The sequence below is a fragment of the Chiloscyllium plagiosum genome, unplaced genomic scaffold (genome assembly GCF_037043375.1).
Source record: "Chiloscyllium plagiosum isolate Xiang-an unplaced genomic scaffold, Cpla_swu_hap1 HiC_scaffold_13, whole genome shotgun sequence".
NCBI lineage: Eukaryota > Metazoa > Chordata > Chondrichthyes > Orectolobiformes > Hemiscylliidae > Chiloscyllium > Chiloscyllium plagiosum.
In genome coordinates, this window is record NW_028270151.1 from 27,220,787 (window position 1) to 27,237,524 (window position 16,738).

General features: G+C 43.0%; 1 protein-coding gene and 1 long non-coding RNA gene across 5 annotated transcripts in view; one reads left to right on the top strand and one right to left on the bottom strand.

The window, feature by feature from the left end:
* The window catches only part of LOC122556103 (uncharacterized), a 40,854-nt gene that overhangs the window by 22,866 nt on the left and 1,250 nt on the right, over nt 1–16,738 (top strand). The gene's annotated exons all lie outside the window — the stretch shown is intronic.
* Nucleotides 596–16,738, bottom strand: part of abcf3 (ATP binding cassette subfamily F member 3) — a 102,365-nt gene continuing 86,222 nt past the window's right edge. For 3 of the 4 annotated variants that reach the window (XM_043702561.2, XM_043702562.2, XM_087993391.1), the window contains 3 exons: nt 16,574–16,706; nt 15,490–15,577; nt 596–1,574 (listed from right to left, as the gene is read on the bottom strand). In XM_043702561.2, coding sequence (XP_043558496.1) covers nt 1,416–1,574; nt 15,490–15,577; nt 16,574–16,706 — 380 coding nt within the window. In that variant the 3' untranslated portion in view covers nt 596–1,415. Of the gene's footprint in view, nt 1,575–12,764; nt 14,169–15,489; nt 15,578–16,573; nt 16,707–16,738 lie in introns of those variants that run through there. The other variant, XM_087993390.1, reaches the window with a different exon arrangement.

Sequence of the window (16,738 nt, forward strand, 5' to 3'; positions counted from 1 at the left end):
ATTCTTTATAAATTCATTTTACCTGCTTAAAGCCTATTAAAATTCTAATTTTTCTCAGTATAAAATGTCATTGACCTGTAGAGTTATTGTTTCTCACTCCTGAGATCTGGACAGATAGGGAAAAGATGCTTTGATGCAGACCTCAGTCAGGTCAGCTCTCAACAACTTTTAAAAAATATATATTTGTGGGAACACTTCAACACCTCTTTCTTCTTCCTCATTCCCTGTGAAAAAACAAAGTCATTGACCTGAAACTATAACACCTACACAATTCACAGATGCTGCCTCAGTTTCTCCAGCATTTTTGTTTTTATTTTGGATATCCATTTATTTGCATCTGGTTCAGTCCTGTGATGTTGAGAATTCCTCAGAATTCTTAGCTATAATTTTCGCAAGAATCATCATGACCCAAACTGGACACAGTATTTAAGGTTTGATCTGAATTGATAGATATAGACTTGGCAGCATAGCTCATCCCATGAATGGACACTGATAATCGAAAAGGAGGTTAGCACTCCCAAAACAGATGAAGAGCGTATTTGCAGGTGGGTGCATAGTAAATCTGCGACATTGTTAACAAAATAAGTCAACTAAATTCAATGTTTGAAAATGTTTATGGTAGTTAAATGATATGCTGGTATTATTCAAGTTTGAGACAAAATCCACTCAAATGTAGCCCGATGACAAAGCATTCTCGCTACATGTTACAGCACAGTAAGGAACATCCTTAAGCACTCAAAATGACTTCACCCATTGGCTAGAATCCAGCTTGGTGTTGTCTTGACTCCAGGTTCTGGGGATATTACCAGAACTGATCCAGTCTGCATCAAACAATGGGAAAGCAGCAGCAAATGAGAGTTGTACAGAGGTTTTACAGGGCTTCTTCAAACCCCAAATATTGGCTAGGCCATCACTGAATGTGATATTCAAGCCATCTGCATGCAGAAACATTTCCCCAAACCAAACAATTTCAAATTTATTTGTGCCCACAAAACCTTACTGATAGGGACTGGACTTTTGAAAGGGAGAGGAGGGAAAAATATTTATTAATTGTTACATTAGCAATAGGTTATTCCATTGAACTGCCATCATTGCAGGTTTCCAACTGACAGCATGGGCTACACTTACTTAACAGGGAAGGGTGTGGAAGGGATTGAGGGGTTTGTTTAATTAATTGATGTACTAATTTATAGATAAACAAATAGTAATAAAAGTTCCAAGGCTGGAATAGTGTAAACAAATCTCTGGTTGCTAATTTAGGGAACCAAGAGCGATCAATTCCTTAAAATGAGGAAATGGGAGGGAGATGCCAAAAGTGGGCCATATTCACAGCCTTGCTTGATGAATGCAGCAAGTCACTGACAATCTGTCCCCACAGCCCAGTTTAGAAAATAGTTGGGCTGAATATTGCGATCTCATAGAAATCCTTCTTTGCGAAATTGTTCCTGGAGAATGTCTTTATACTCGTCAAAGCCACCATCCACTCGCTTCACAGTACCACAGCCGCACACCCACAGCTCCTTGCAAACCATACGAATCAGCCGTTCATCATGAGATACCAGGATCACGCCACCCTGTCATCAGAGCAGACAGCATTAATGCAGCAACAGCAAATTCAATATCAGCTTTTCAAGAACAATTTAAAGAAGTTCTTGCTCAAACCGTAGCTCCTTCATCTCTGAGCTAGACGTCTGTGGTTCAAGCTTCAGTCCACAGAGTTGAGCCCATAACCCAGACTGACATGACCAGTACCATTACTGAGGCTTTTCCCTCTTTGAGAGGACATGAAAATGCTGCCTCGGGTTGTTGTAAAAGATCCCACAGGTAATGCTTAATGAGTAGCAGGGTGGTTTCTGTTAGCATGATGGCATATGTTTATCTGTCAGTCAGTTAAGAATGTGCTCAAACTGTGCTTGAATGCAGGGGGACTGGTGCGTAAGAGCATGGATAACTTGCTACAAAGTACAGGGAATTGGCGAAACTGAACCTAGAGATTTGTTACAGTTTTAGTCTCAGAATCATAGAGATGCACAGCCAAAAACAGATCCTTTAGTCCAACTCGTCTACGCCGACCAGATATCCCAACCCAATCTAGTCGCACCTGCCAGCATCTGGCCCATATCCCTCCAAACCCTTCCTATTCATATACCCATCCAAATGCCTTTTCAAATGCTGCAATTGTACTAGCCTCCAACACTTCCTCTGGCAGCTCATTTCATACATTTACCACCCTCTGCATGAAAACGTTGCCCCTTAGGTCTCTTTTATATCTTTCCCCTCTCACCCTAAACCTATGCCCTCTAGTTCTGGACTCCCCCACCCCAGGAATGAAATTTTGTCTATTTACACTATCCATGCCTCTCGTGATTTTATAGATCTTTACAAGGTCACCCCTCAGTCTCCGACACTTCAGGGAAAATAGCACCAGCCTATTCAACCTCTCCCGATAGTTCAAATCCTGCAACCCTGGAAACATCCTTGTAAATCTTTTCTGAACCTTTTCAAATTTCATAACGTCCTTCAGATAGGAAGGAGACCAGAACTGCCCGCAATATTCCAACAGTGGCCGAACCAACTGCAACATGACCTCCCAACTCCTATACTCAATGCTCTGACCAAAATGCCTTCTTCACTATCCCATCAACCTGTGACTCCACTTTCAAGGAGCTATGAACCTGCACTCCAAGATCTCTTTGTTCAGCAACACTCCCTAGGACCTTACCATTAAGTGTATAAGTCCTGCTAAGATTTGCTTTCCCAAAAAGCAGCACCTCGCATTTATCTAAATTAAACTCCATCTGCCACTTCTCAGCCCATTTCATCAAGATTTTGTTGTAATTGAAGATAACCTTCTTCACTGTCAACTACACGTCCAATTTTGGTGTCATCTGCAAACTTACTAACTATACCAGTTATGCTCACATCCAAATCATTTATGTAAATGACAAAAAGTAGAGGCCCAGCATCGATGCTAGTGGTACTCCATTGGTCACAGGCTTCCAGTGTGAAAAACAATCCTCCACCACCATCCTCTGCCTTCTACCTTTGAGCCAGTTCTGTATCCAAATGACTAGTTCTCCCTGTATTCCATTCCATGTTAACCAATCTGCCATGGGGAACCTTGTTAAACGCCTTACTGAAGTCCATATAGATCACATCCACCACTCTACCCTCATCAATCCTTTTTGATACTTCATCAAAAAACTCAACCAAGTTTGTGAGAAATGATTTCCCACGCACAAAGCCATGTTGACTATCCCTAATCAGTCCCGCCTCTCCAAATACATGCACATCCTGTCCCTCAAGATTCCTTCCAACAACTTGCCCATGAGTGACATCAAGCTTATAGAACATAGGCATAGAACATAGAAAAATACAGCCCAGTACAGGCCCTTTGGCCCTTGATGTTGCGCCGATCCAAGCCCACCTAACCTACACTAGCCCACTATCCTCCATATGTCTATCCAATGCCCGTTTAAATGCCCATAAAGAGGGAGAGTCCACCACTGCTCCTGGCAAGCCATTCCATGAACTCCCGACTCGCTGAGTAAAGAATCTACCCGTAATATCTGTCCTATACCTACCCCCCCTTAATTTAAAGCTATGCCCCCTTGTAATAGCTGACTCCATATGTGGAAAAAGGTTCTCATGGTCAACCCTATCTCAACCCCTAATCATCTTGTACACCTCTATCAAGTCACCCCTAAACCTTCTTTTCTCCAATGAAAACAGCCCCAAGTGCCTCAGCCTTTCCTCATACGATCTTCCTACCATACCAGGCAACATCCTGGTAAACCTCTTCTACACCCGTTCCAATGCCTCCACATCCTTCCTATAGTCTGGCGACCAAAACTGCACACAATACTCCAGATGTGGCCGCACCAGAGTCGTATACAACTGCAACATGACCTCAGGACTCCTGGAACTCAATTCCTCTACCAATAAAAGCCAGTACGCCATATGCCTTCTTCACAGCACTATTTACCTGGGTGGCAACTTTCAGAGATCTGTGTACATGGACACCAAGATCCCTCTGCTCATCCACACTATCAAGTATCCGACCATTAGCCCAGTACCCCATCTTCTTGTTACTCTTACCAAAGTGAATCACCTCACACTTACCTACATTGAACTCCATTTGCCACCTTTCTGCCCAGCTCTGCAGCTTATCTATATCCCGCTGTAACCTGCCACATCCTTCCTCACTGTCAACAACTCCACCGACTTTCGTATCATCCGCAAACTTGCTCACCCAACCTTCTAGCCCCTCCTCCAGGTCATTTATAAATATGACAAACAGCAATGGTCCCAAAACAGATCCTTGCGGAACCCCGCTAGTAACTGCACTCCAAGATGAACCTTTACCATCAACTACTACCCTCTGTCTTTTTCCAGCCAGTCAATTCCTAATCCAAACCTCTAACTCACCCTCAATGAGATTTTGCAGTAGCCTACCATGGGGAACCTTATCAAACGCCTTACTAAAATCCATATACACCACATCTACCGCTTTCCCCTCGTCCACCTCCTTAGTCACCTTCTCAAAGAATTCAATAAGGTTTGTGAGGCATGACCTGCCCTTCACAAAACCATGCTGACTATCCTTGATCACATTATTCCTATCCAGATGTTCATAAATCCAATCCCTTACAATTCTCTCTAAGACTTTGCCCACAACAGAAGTGAGACTCACCGGCCTATAGTTACTAGGGTTAACCCTACTCCCCTTCTTGAACAAAGGAACCACATTTGCTATCCTCCAGTCTTCTGGCACTATTCCTGTAGACAACGAGGACATAAAAATCAAGGCCAATGGCTCTGCAATCTCCTCCCTTGCTTCCCAGAGAATCCTAGGATAAATGCCATCAGGCCCAGGGGACTTATCTATTTTCACCCTTTCCAGAATTTCCAACACCTCTTCCCTACATACCTCAAAGTCGTCCATTCTAATTAATTGTGACTCAGTATTCACATCGGCAACAATGTCCTGTTCCTGAGTGAATACTGACGAAAAGTATTCATTCAGTGTCTCCTCAATCTCTTCAGCCTCCACACGCAACTTCCGACTACTATCCTTGACTGGACCTATTCCTACCAGAGTCATTCTTTTATTCCTGACATACCTATAGAAAGCCTTTAGGTTTTCCCTAATCCTACCAACTAAGGACTTTTCATGCCCCCTCCTTGCTGCTCTTAGCTCTCTCTTCAGATCCTTCCTGGCTACCTTATAACTCTCAATCGCCCCAGTTGAACCTTCGCGGCTCATCTTTACATAGGCCGCCCTCTTCCCTTTAACAAGGGATTCTAATTCCTTATTAAACCACGGCTCCCTTACACGACCCTTTCCTCCCTGCCTGACAGGTACATACTCATCAAGGACACTCAATAGTTGCTCCTTGAACAAGCTCCACATATCAATTGCGTCCTTCCCTTGAAGCCTACTTTTCCAAGCCACGCATCCCAAGTCATGCCTCACCGCATCATAATTTCCCTGCTCCCAGCTATAACTCTTGCCCTGCAGTGCACACTTATCCCTCTCCATCACTAGAGTAAAAGTCAACGAATTGTTGTCACTGTCCCCAAAGTGCTCACCTACCTCCAATTCTAACATCTGGCCTGGTTCGTTACCCAGAACGAAATCCAGTATGGCCTCACCTCTTGTTGGCCTGTCTACATATTGTGTCAGGAAACCCTCCTGCACACATTGGACAAACACCGACCCATCTAAAGAACTCCAGCTATAGCTTTCCCAGTCAATATCTGGAAAGTTAAAGTCCCCCATAACAACCACCCTATTACTTTCACTCTTCTCCTGAATCATCCTCGCAATCCTTTCTTCTACGTCTCTAGGACTATTAGGAGGCCTGTAGAAAACTCCTAACAGGGTGACCTCATCTTTCCTATTCCTAACCTCAGCCCAAACTACCTCAGATGGCGAGTCTTCATCCATCGTCCTTTCCACCGCTGTAATACTATCTTTGACAAGCAATGCCACACCTCCCCCTCTTTTACCCCCACCTCTGACCCTACTAAAACATTTAAACCCTGGAACCTGCAACAGCCAATCCTGTCCCTGTTCTACCCATGTCTCCGTAATAGCCACAACATCGAAATCCCAGGTACCAACCCACGCTGCAAGTTCACCTACCTTATTTTGTATACTTCTTGCATTGAAGTATACACACTTCAAGCCACTTTCCTGTTTACAGGCACCCTCCTTTGAGGTTAATGCCATGTTCCTAACCTCCCTACACTCCAGGTCCTGCACCCTAAAGCTACAGTCTAGGTTCCCATGCCCCTGCAGAGTTAGTTTAAACCCCCCCCAAGAGCAACAGCAAACCTCCCCCCAAGGATACTGGTGCCCCTCAGGTTCAGGTGTAGACCATCCTGTTTATAGAGGTCCCACCTTCCCCAGAAAGAACCCCAGTTATCCAGATACCGGAATCCCTCCCTCCTGCACCATCCCTGTAGCCACGCATTTAATTGTTCTCTCTCCCTATTCCTCGACTCTCTATCACGTGGCACGGGTAACAAACCAGAGACAACAACTCTTTGTTCTAACTCTGAGCTTCCAACCTAGCTCCCTGAAAGCCTGCCTAACATCCTCAGCCCTCTTCCTACCTATGTCATTGGTGCCAATGTGGACCACGACTTTGGGCTGCTCCCCCTCCCCCTTAAGGACCCAGAAAACACGATCAGAGATCACTGGTCTATAATTCCCTGGCTTGTACTTACCACCCTTCTTAAACAGTGGCACCACGTTAGCCAACCTCCAGTCTTTTGGCACCTCAACTGTGACTATCGATGATACAAATATCTCAGCAAGGGGCACTGCAATCATTTCCCTAGCTTCCCAGAGTTCGAGGGTACACCTGATCTGGTTCTGGAGATTTATTCACTTTTTTGTATTTGAAGACATCCAGCATTTCCTCCTCTATAACATGGAGATTTTCAAGATGTTACCATCGATTTTCTCCCACATTCAATATCTTCCATGTCCTTTTCCACTGTAAGCACTGATACAAAATATTTGTTTAATATCTCCCCCATCTCCTACGGCTCCACACAAAGGCCGCTTTGCTGATGTTTGAGGGGCCCTATTCTCTCCCTAGTTACCCTTTTGTCCTTAATGTATTTGTAAAAACCCTTTGGATTCTCCTTAACTCTATTTGTCAAAGCTATCTCATTTTCCCCTTTTTGCCCTTCTGATTTCCCTCTTAAGTATACTCCTACAGCCTTTATACTCTAAGGATTCCCTCTATCTATCCTGTCTGCACCTGACATATGCTTCCTTCTTTTTCTTAACCAAACCTCAATTTCTTTAGTCATCCAGTATTTTCTACTCCTACCCCTCTTTCTTTTCATTCTAATAGGAACATTCTGCCTCTGGACTCTCATCTCATTTCTGAAAGCTTCCCATTTTCCAGCTGTCCCCTTTACCTGTGAACATCTTCCCCCAATCAGCTTTTGAAAGTTCTTGCCTAATACAGTCAAAATTAGTCTTCCTCCAATTTAGAACTTCAACTTTTAGATCTGGTCTATCCTTTTCTATCCCTACTTTAAAACTAATAGAATTATGGATGCTGGTCCCAAAGTGCTCCCCCACTGACACCTCCAGTCACCTGACCTGCCTCATTTCTCGAGAAGATTAGGGATAGTCAACATGGCTTTGTGTGTGGGAAATCATGTCTCACAAATTTGATTGAGTTTTTTGAAGAAGTAACAAAGAGGCCAGAGCGGTAGATGTGATCTATATGGACTTCAGTAAGGCGTTCGACAAGGTTCCTCATGGGAGACTGATTAGCTAGGTTAGATCTCATGGAATACAGGGAGAACTAGTCACTTGGATACAGGACTGGCTCAAAGGTAGAAGACAGAGGGTGGTGGTGGAAGGTTATTTTTCAGACTGGAGGCCTATGACCAGTGGAGTGCCACAAGGATCGGTGCTGGGTCCTCTACTTTTTGTCACTTACATAAATGACTTGGATACGACCATAAGAGGTACAGTTAGTAAGTTTGCAGATGACACCAAAATTGGAGCTATAGTGGATAGCAAAGAGGGTTAAACTCAGATTACAATAGAACCTTGACCAGATGGGCCAATGGGCTGAGAAGTGGCAGATGGAGTTTAATTCAGATAAATTTGAGGTGCTGCATTTTGGGAAAGCAAATCTTAGCAGGACTTAATGGTAAGGTCCGAAGGAGTATTGCTGAACAAAGAGACCTTGGACTGCAGCTTCATAGCTCCTTGAAAGTGGAGTCGCAGGTAGATAGGATAGTGAAGAAGGCATTTGGTATGCTTTCCTTTATTGGACAGAGTATTGAGTACAGGTGTTGGGAGGTCATGTTGTGGCTGTACAAGACATTGGTTAGGCCACTGTTGGAATATTGCGTGCAATTCTGGTCTCCTTCCTATCGGAAAGATGTTGTGAAACTTGGAAAGGTTCCGAAAAGATTTACAAGGATGTTGCCAGGGTTGGAGAATTTGAGCGATAGGGAGAGGCCGAACAGGCTGGGGCTGTTTTCCCTGGAGTGTCGGAGGCGGAGAGGTGACCTTGTAGAGGTTTACAAAATTATGAAGGGGGCATGGATTGGGTAAATAGGCAAAGTCTTTTCCCTAGGGTCGGGAAGTCCAGAACTAGAGGGCATAGGTTTAGGGTGGGGGTGGAGGATATAAAAGAGACTTACGGGGCAACCTTTTCACGCAGAGGATGGTATGGGTATGGAATGAGCTGCCAGAAGTGGTGGAGGCTGGTACAATTGCAACATTTAAAAGGCATTTGGATGGGTATATGAATAGGAAGGGTTTGAGGGATATGGGCCGGGTGCTGGCAGGTGGGACTAGATTGGGTTGGGATATCTGGTCGGCTAGGACGAGTTGGACTGAAGGGTCTGTTTCCATGCTGTACATTTCTATGACTATGAGTTGGTCAAGTTTTGCACCTTCTCTAGTAGGTACATCCACATATTGAATCAGAAAATTTTCCTGTACACACTTAAATTCCTCTCCATCTAAACCCTGAACACAATGGCAGTCCCAGTCCATGTTTGGAAAGTTAAAATTCCCTACCATAACCACCCAATTATTCTTACAGATAACGGAGATGTCCTGACAAATTTGATTCTCAAATTTCCCTCTGACTATTTGGGATCTATAATACAATTCCAATATGATCATCCTTTTCTTATTTTTCAGTTCAACCCAAATAACTTTGCGGTAATGTTTTTCCAGGAATATCCTCCCTCAATGCAGCTGTAATGCTATCCCTTAAAAACACTGCTCCCCCTCTTACCTCCCTTCGTTTTGAGCATTTGTATGCTGGTACATGAAGCTGCCAGTCATGTCCATCCATGAGTCATGTTTCTGTAACTGCTTCATATCCCAGTCCCATGTTCCTAACCATGCCTGGAGTTCATCTGCCTTCCCTGTTAGGCCTGTTACATTGAAATAAATGCAGTTTAATTTATTAGTCCTACCTTGTTCTCTGCTTTGTCCCTGCCTGCCTTGACTGGTTGACTGGCTTCTTTTATCAACTGTACCAGTCTCAGATTGATCTCTTTCCTCACCATCTCCCCTTAATAGTTTAAATCCTCAGCAGCTCCAGCAAATCTCCCTGCCACTATATTAGTCCCCTTCCAATTCAGATGCAATCCATCCTTCTTTTACAGGTCACTTCTACCCCAGAAGACATTCCAATGATCCAAAAATGTGAATCCTTCTCCCATACACCAGCTTTCTCAGCCATGCATGCATCTGCCCTATTCTCCTATTCCTACACTCACTAGCTCGGAGCACTGGGAGTAATCCAGATATTACTATTCTCAAGGATCTCCTTTATAAATTCCTGCCTAACTCTCTATATTCTCCCTTCAGAATCTCATCCTTTTCTTTTCCTATGTCATTGGTTCCAATGTGTACAATGATCTCCTGCTGGTCCTTCTTTCCCTTGAAAACATCCTGCACCATCTGAGACATCCTTGATCCTTGCACCAGGGAGTGACACACCATTCGCTGATTTTTCGCTGCTGGCCACAGAAACGTCTGTCTGTGCTTTGGACTGGAGAGTTCCTGAACACAATGGATCTCTTGGAGCCCAACGTAATCCTCATTGCACTAGAGTCTGTATTAATACCAGAAACTTGGCTGTTTGTGCTACATTCCCCTGAGAATCCATCACCCTCTATACTTTCCAAAACAGCATACCTGTTTGAAATGGGGACAGTCAATATTACTGCACTACCTGCCCATCTCTCTTACCTTTCCTGGAGTTAACCCACCTATGTGACTGTATCTGCAACTTTTCTCCTATCCTATAACTGCCATCCATTACATCTCCTTGCTCTTCTCCAACTGATCTATTCAATCTGATCGGATTTGCAATCAACGGCATTTCTTGCAGATATAATCCTCAGCAACACGTACACTGTCCCTAAACTCCCACACCCGACAAGAACAACATATCACTCTACTAAAGGCTATTTTTGCTTCTTTCAATCAACAGACCCAAGAAATACTGTCTACTGTCTTATTCCTCTACAAAACACTGCTCCAGGCTAACTTAATACTTATATGTCTCTTGATTAAACTTAAAAATATAAGCCATCTCAATAAGGTGGTACATTTTTGCACTGGGAGCCTAAAGACCATAAAATATAGGAGCAGAATTAAGCCATTTGACCAACTGAGTCTGCTCCGCCACCCAATCATGGTTGATATGTTTTTCAACTCCATTCTCCTGGCACATCCTCGATCCCTTTATCAATAAAGAGCCTGTCTTGGTTTTAAATGGACTCAATGTCATAGCCTCCTCAGCCTTAAGCAGCAATGAGTTTTACAGAGTCACCACTCTCTGGCTGAAGAAATTCCTCATCTCAGTTCTAGAGGGTTGGCCCTTCACTCGGAGGCTGTGCCTTGGTGTCTGAGTCTCCCCTTCTAATCGATACATCTTTTCCACATCCACTCTATCCAGGCCTCTCTGTATTCTCAAAGTTTCAATTTGACTCCCCCTCATCCTTCCTAACTCCACAAAGTACAGACCTGGAGCCCTCAGCTGCTCCACATACAACAAGTCCTTAATTCTTGGAATTGTTTTTGTAAACGCCTCTGTGCCCCCTCCAAAGCCAGCGTTTCTTTCCTATTGTGACCAAAACTGCTCACAATATTCCAAATGCAGTCTGACCAGAGCCTTATACAGCCTCAGTAGTATATTTCTCCTCTTATATTCTACTCTTCTTGAAATTAATGTTAACACTGCATTTGTCAACTTAACTGCCAAATGAGCCTGCATGTTAACCTTAAAAAGATCCTGACCTAGAACTCCCTTTGTGTTTTAGATTTCCAAAGCCTTTCCCAGTTTAGAAAATAGCCTATGCCTCTTTTCTTCCTAACAAAGTCCATAACTTCTCACTTTCGTACATTGTATTCCTTCTGCCACATCTTTTCCCACTCTCCAAGGCTGCCCAAGTCCCTCTGCAGTCTCCCTGTTTCTCAACACTATCTGTCCCTCGACCTATCTTTGTGTCACCTGAAAACTTAGCAAAAATCCCCACAGTTCCTTCATCCAGATCGTTGATGTATAATGTGAATAGTTGTGGTCTCAACACAGACCCCTGCATAATTCCACTAGTCACCAGCTGCCATCCTGAAAAAGATTCCTTTATCCCCATGCTCTGCCTTCAGCCAGTCAGACAATCCTCTATCCATGCCAGTACTGTGCCACTAACATCACGGGCTCTTATATTATTCATGAGCCTTCTACCCTGTCACATCAACAGGCTCTCCTTAGTGTATCCCGTGTCTTTACGTCCTCAAGGAATTTGAGCAATCAAATAAAGTTCGCTGGAATGATTCCTGGAATAAAATGGCTGATTTATGATGAAAGATGGTGCAGGTCAGACTTATGCCCACTGGAGTTCAGAAAAACGAGTGATGATCTTAATGACACATGTAATGCTCTGAGAGGGTTTAACAGAGTAGATTTTGAGAGGATGCTATCCTTTCTAGTAGGACCAAGGGACACAGTTTCATTCTTCTATTTAAGATGCAATTGAAGAGAAATGTCTTTTCTCATAGTTGCTAGTCTTTGGAATTCTATTTTGCAGAGAACAGCGAGTACTGGTTCATTGAGTATATCCAAGGCTGGATTAGGCAGATCATATACTGACATGGGATTCAGGGTTCTGGAACAGACAGGAAAGCATAGTATTGGCCACAAATAGGCCAGGGATCATCTTACAAAATGGCACCCCAGGCTGAATGGGGCAAATTTCCTTCTCACTTCTATGGTTATGATTGAATCATCAAATGATCGTAGGTGATGAAGATAATTAAAACAGATTATCTTGATATTATCTCTGTTAATGGACCTTACTGTGGTTAGATTTACTTCCGAGTTTCCTAATTTGAACAAAAATTACAATTTAAAAGTAATTAATTGACTGGAAAAGACTATGGGATAACCATGGTGAAAAGCACTATAGAACTGACAGGAGGAGATGGCACGACCTTTCTTCCCAAAGGTCAGTATTAACCGACCAAGGCAGTCATCTCGTTTCAGGTACTGGTGTCTTAATCTGGTTCGACAGTACATGAAAAGCTTTTCTAGCATGCCTATGAAATTCTGATGGTTCTTGCAAATCAAGTATTGATCAATATCCAGCTGCAAAATGTCCAGGAGGTGGGAGTCGCATAGCAATCAAGAATGGAAACTGCAGGTGTTCCACCCCGTAACTTCACTCCAACCTCTGAGCAATTATACCAACTGTACTGCTACCGAGATTTTATTTTAATTTTTTTGGATAAAAAGAAACAATAAAACAAAACGTCAAAATCTGCCAAATTCCTTTCTCCATCTGGCCCATTATTATTTACATTGTCAGCTCATTCATATAATGCAATCAGGGGAACTTTAACCTTGCCTTGTACGCTAACAAAATGCAAAGAGGAAGAGCAGAGAGTTTTGTCTTACTTCCTTAATGACTGAAAGGTGGATAACATTGGTGTTGAATGTCTGAAGTACTGGACTTGGATTGTGTGAAAGATGTTACTTGCAAAAATACATGCCTTCGGCTGAAATGGCTTGCCAGTGACTCTAAATGATAAGCAATTGTTTAACAGATGAACAAGCAACATCTCCAGGTTGCAGCTACATGTGAAATCAGACCCCAAGGTGGAAGGGCAATATCTAAAATACCAGTTGGTAACAGTGTTATGTAGCCTCAAAAGGAGGAAAGCAGACATTGAAGGGTGGATGCCATGACCTATTTGTTCACTGTGATGCATGAAGCCATTCAAGTAGTAATAGAAAATTTGATTTAAAAAAAAAAGGCAGGTAAGAGAAAAGTGTAGTGACAGTACTAGTCACCATCATCAGCTGACAGCAAGGGTCCAGCAGGCTGTGTTATCTGCCAGTGCCAGGTTTCAGAAAATCAGCTCCAGAGTTTTTTTAATATTAGCTGTGCATAGGATGTTCGTGTTGCTGGCAATTAACATCCATCTCTAAACGCCCTGGAGAAATTTGTGGTAAGTCACCATCTTGAACTGCTGCAGTCCTGAAGGTGTAAGTATACCTAGTGTTGTTAAGAAGTGTGACCCTGTGGCACTAAAGGAATGGTGAAATATTTCCAAGTCAGGACTGTGAGTGGCTTGGAGGGGAACTCGTAGGGAGTGGTATTCTTTTGCATTTACTGCTCTTGTCCTTCTGAAAAGGTTCTAAGTTTGGAAGGTGACATCAAAGGAGCCTTAGCAGACTGATGTAGTGCATCTTGAGTGTTGTTAAAAGCTGTCCCCATCCAGACAAGTTGAAATGATTCCACCACTCTCCTGACTTGCAGTGGTCTTGGAGATGTTCGATAGGTTTAGGGAATTCAAGAGATAAGTTTATTTGCTGCAGAATTCCTAGTCTCTGACTTGCTCTTGAAGCCACAGTATTTACATGGCTGGTCCAGTTCAGTTTCTGGAGAATGGTTCCTCCCAGGATGTTGATAATGGGGTTTCAGCAATGGCAAGGTTATTGAATATCAAGAGGAGATGGTTAGATTTTCTTTCTTGTTGCAGATGGTCTTTGCTTGGCACTGATATGGCACAAATCATATCACTTAGCCCAAATCTAATTTCCAGATATTGGAAATAGGTTGACCGACAGGACTTTTAGTGGGAGAAGGATGATCTAGTTGAATAAATAAAAAGAATATTGGTGACTATGATAACCATCAGTGATTGTTCTAAAAACCATTTGGGTTGCATGTCCTTGAGGAATGGCAATGTGCCACCTGACTTACAAATACATGAACTAGGATGAGCAAGGCATTCAGTCCCTTGAGCCTGTTCCATTCAGTAAGAACATAGCTGATTTGATTACTCCATATTTCTCCGGAAACCTTTCACACCTTTACCGATCAAAGATCTCTGCCTGGAAAGTATTTGCGGACTCTGTTTCCACTGCCTTTTAATGAAGAGAGTTCCAAAACCTCAGGACCCTTAGAAGAAACAATTTTCCTTTTCTGTCTTATCTGCTCTATGTGCAACTCCAAACACACACCAACATGGCTTACTCTTGCTGAAAAAGCTTAGTAAACCATTCAAGGGTATTTAGGAATGGACAACAAACGCTGATCCTGAAGTGACATCCACATTTATAAAGAAGAGTAAGAATGAAGGAGAAAAATTAGGTGAGTTTTGAGAAGATTTGTAGCTCAGGTTGAGGTTCTGGATCTAAGTTTGCTCGCTGAGCTTCAAGGTTCGTTTTTAGACATTTTGTCACCGTACTAGGTATCTCTCTCTGAGCCTCCGGTGATGCACTGGTGGTATGACCCACTTTCTTTTTATGTATTTAGGTTTCCTTGGGTTGGTGATGTCATTTGCTGTGGGGATGTTATTTCCTGTTCTTTTTCTCAGAGGGTGGTAAATGGGTCCAAGTCGATATGTTTGTTGGAGTTCCAGCTGGAATGCCATGCTTCTAGGAATCCTCGTGCATGTCTGTGTTTGGCTTGTCTTGGGATGGATGGTGTTGTCCCAGTCGAAGTGCTCATCTATATGTAAGGATACTAGTGATAGTGGGTCACATCTTTTCTGGATTCACTGGATTTTTGATTTCCTAGAAGCATGGCGTTCCAACCGGAACTCTTAACAAACACATCAGCTTAGACCCCATTTAACACACTGAGAAAAAGAACAGGAAATGACATCACCACAGGAAATGACATCACCAATTCAAGGACACTTAAACACATAAATAGAAAGTGCTTCTGAGGCTCACTGATGTTACCTAGTATGGTAACGAAACATCTGAAAACAAACCTTCCACTCAGTGAGCAAACTTACATTGAGAAAAATGGGTTTGGGATGTCTGGCAGTTGTGAAAGGCTCTACAGAAATGCAAGTCTTTCTTATTTTAAATTATTTAAGTTTGAGTGCTAGCACTTACTTAATATGTTATTTAGCTGAAGTCCTGATTTTGCTTTTGGAAGTAGCCTTGCAAATATTTTTACCTTAAATTTCTGTAGTGCGTTTCCCAATGCCTCAATGGTCTCCATGTCTAGATGGTTTGTAGGTTCATCCAGGATATAAAAGTTGGGTCTGGAATTAAAAAAACAAACGTTACATTATTCACAGTAAGTGAATGAAATAACGAGCTCGACAACATACTTAGCGTAAACCCTGCAGATGGATACCATAAAAAGTTTAGATCTAGCTCATATCAATGCAGCTGAAAAACACAAGGACATAAAGAAGATATAGGAAAAAAGCAGGGACTTGGTGCAAAGTGAAGAAATCCACAAGAGCCAGTGTAGCTGTGATGGGCCATGCTGCCATCTCCTCCACAATACCATTCTGATTAGCAAGACTGCAGTGTAGGTTCAAAAGCTGATTTTAGCAGACTGCAAGATAGAAATTACAACAGACAATGTGTTTGAGCAAGAGAGATAAACAGTGTGAGCAACAGCGAGCGTGAGGGCAAGCATGTTCAACCACATTATCTAGTAAGCATTTGCAAGTGGCACCAGCATGGAGGACAACCAACTTGGCTAAGAAATAACTCACTGATGCTCAGAGTGAATAATATTCAAGGGGAAACAATACCAGAGAATGAGCTAACCCCAGTTAAAAATATTTTTTTCCCCCCAAAGAGATTACTGGGGGGGAATAAAAACAAGAGATTACCAAAAGTTGCATGAATTCCTTGGATATAGACTGGAGAAAAGCAATTCCCCACAAGCGGGAGTGGGGCAGGTGAGATCAGGATGTGGGTGGAGGGGGGAGAAGAAAATTGGAGCAGCAAGAACAAAGTGGGGAAGGAGATATGACAATACAAGCAATTGTGGGAGAAATGGGAGAGATGATGGTCACACTGTCCATGCTCTTGTGAATTTATGTAAATATCAGTTCTGCAACAGAAAGCAGCTGGTAGAATGGAAAAAAACAAAAAATTAGTATCTCGAGGAGGGAGAATGGGAGAGGAATGGCTGACTTTCCAGACAGAAAACAAGGGATTTGGTTTTTACTCTGCAGCAAGAAACCAAGTGAAATACCGGAACAAAAAAAAACATTGACCAGGAAAGACATGTTGCTCACTGGGCCATTGTCATCTGTGCAAATGCCACTCTACTCTTCTGTCCTCCAGACAAACTGGCAACTGGCCGGACAGCCAGATCCCCCGATATCCCATACCCACCAAGCTGATGCCGGTATTCCTCCTCTGGCCTCCCTGCAATCACAGAAACAACAAAAACCTGTCAG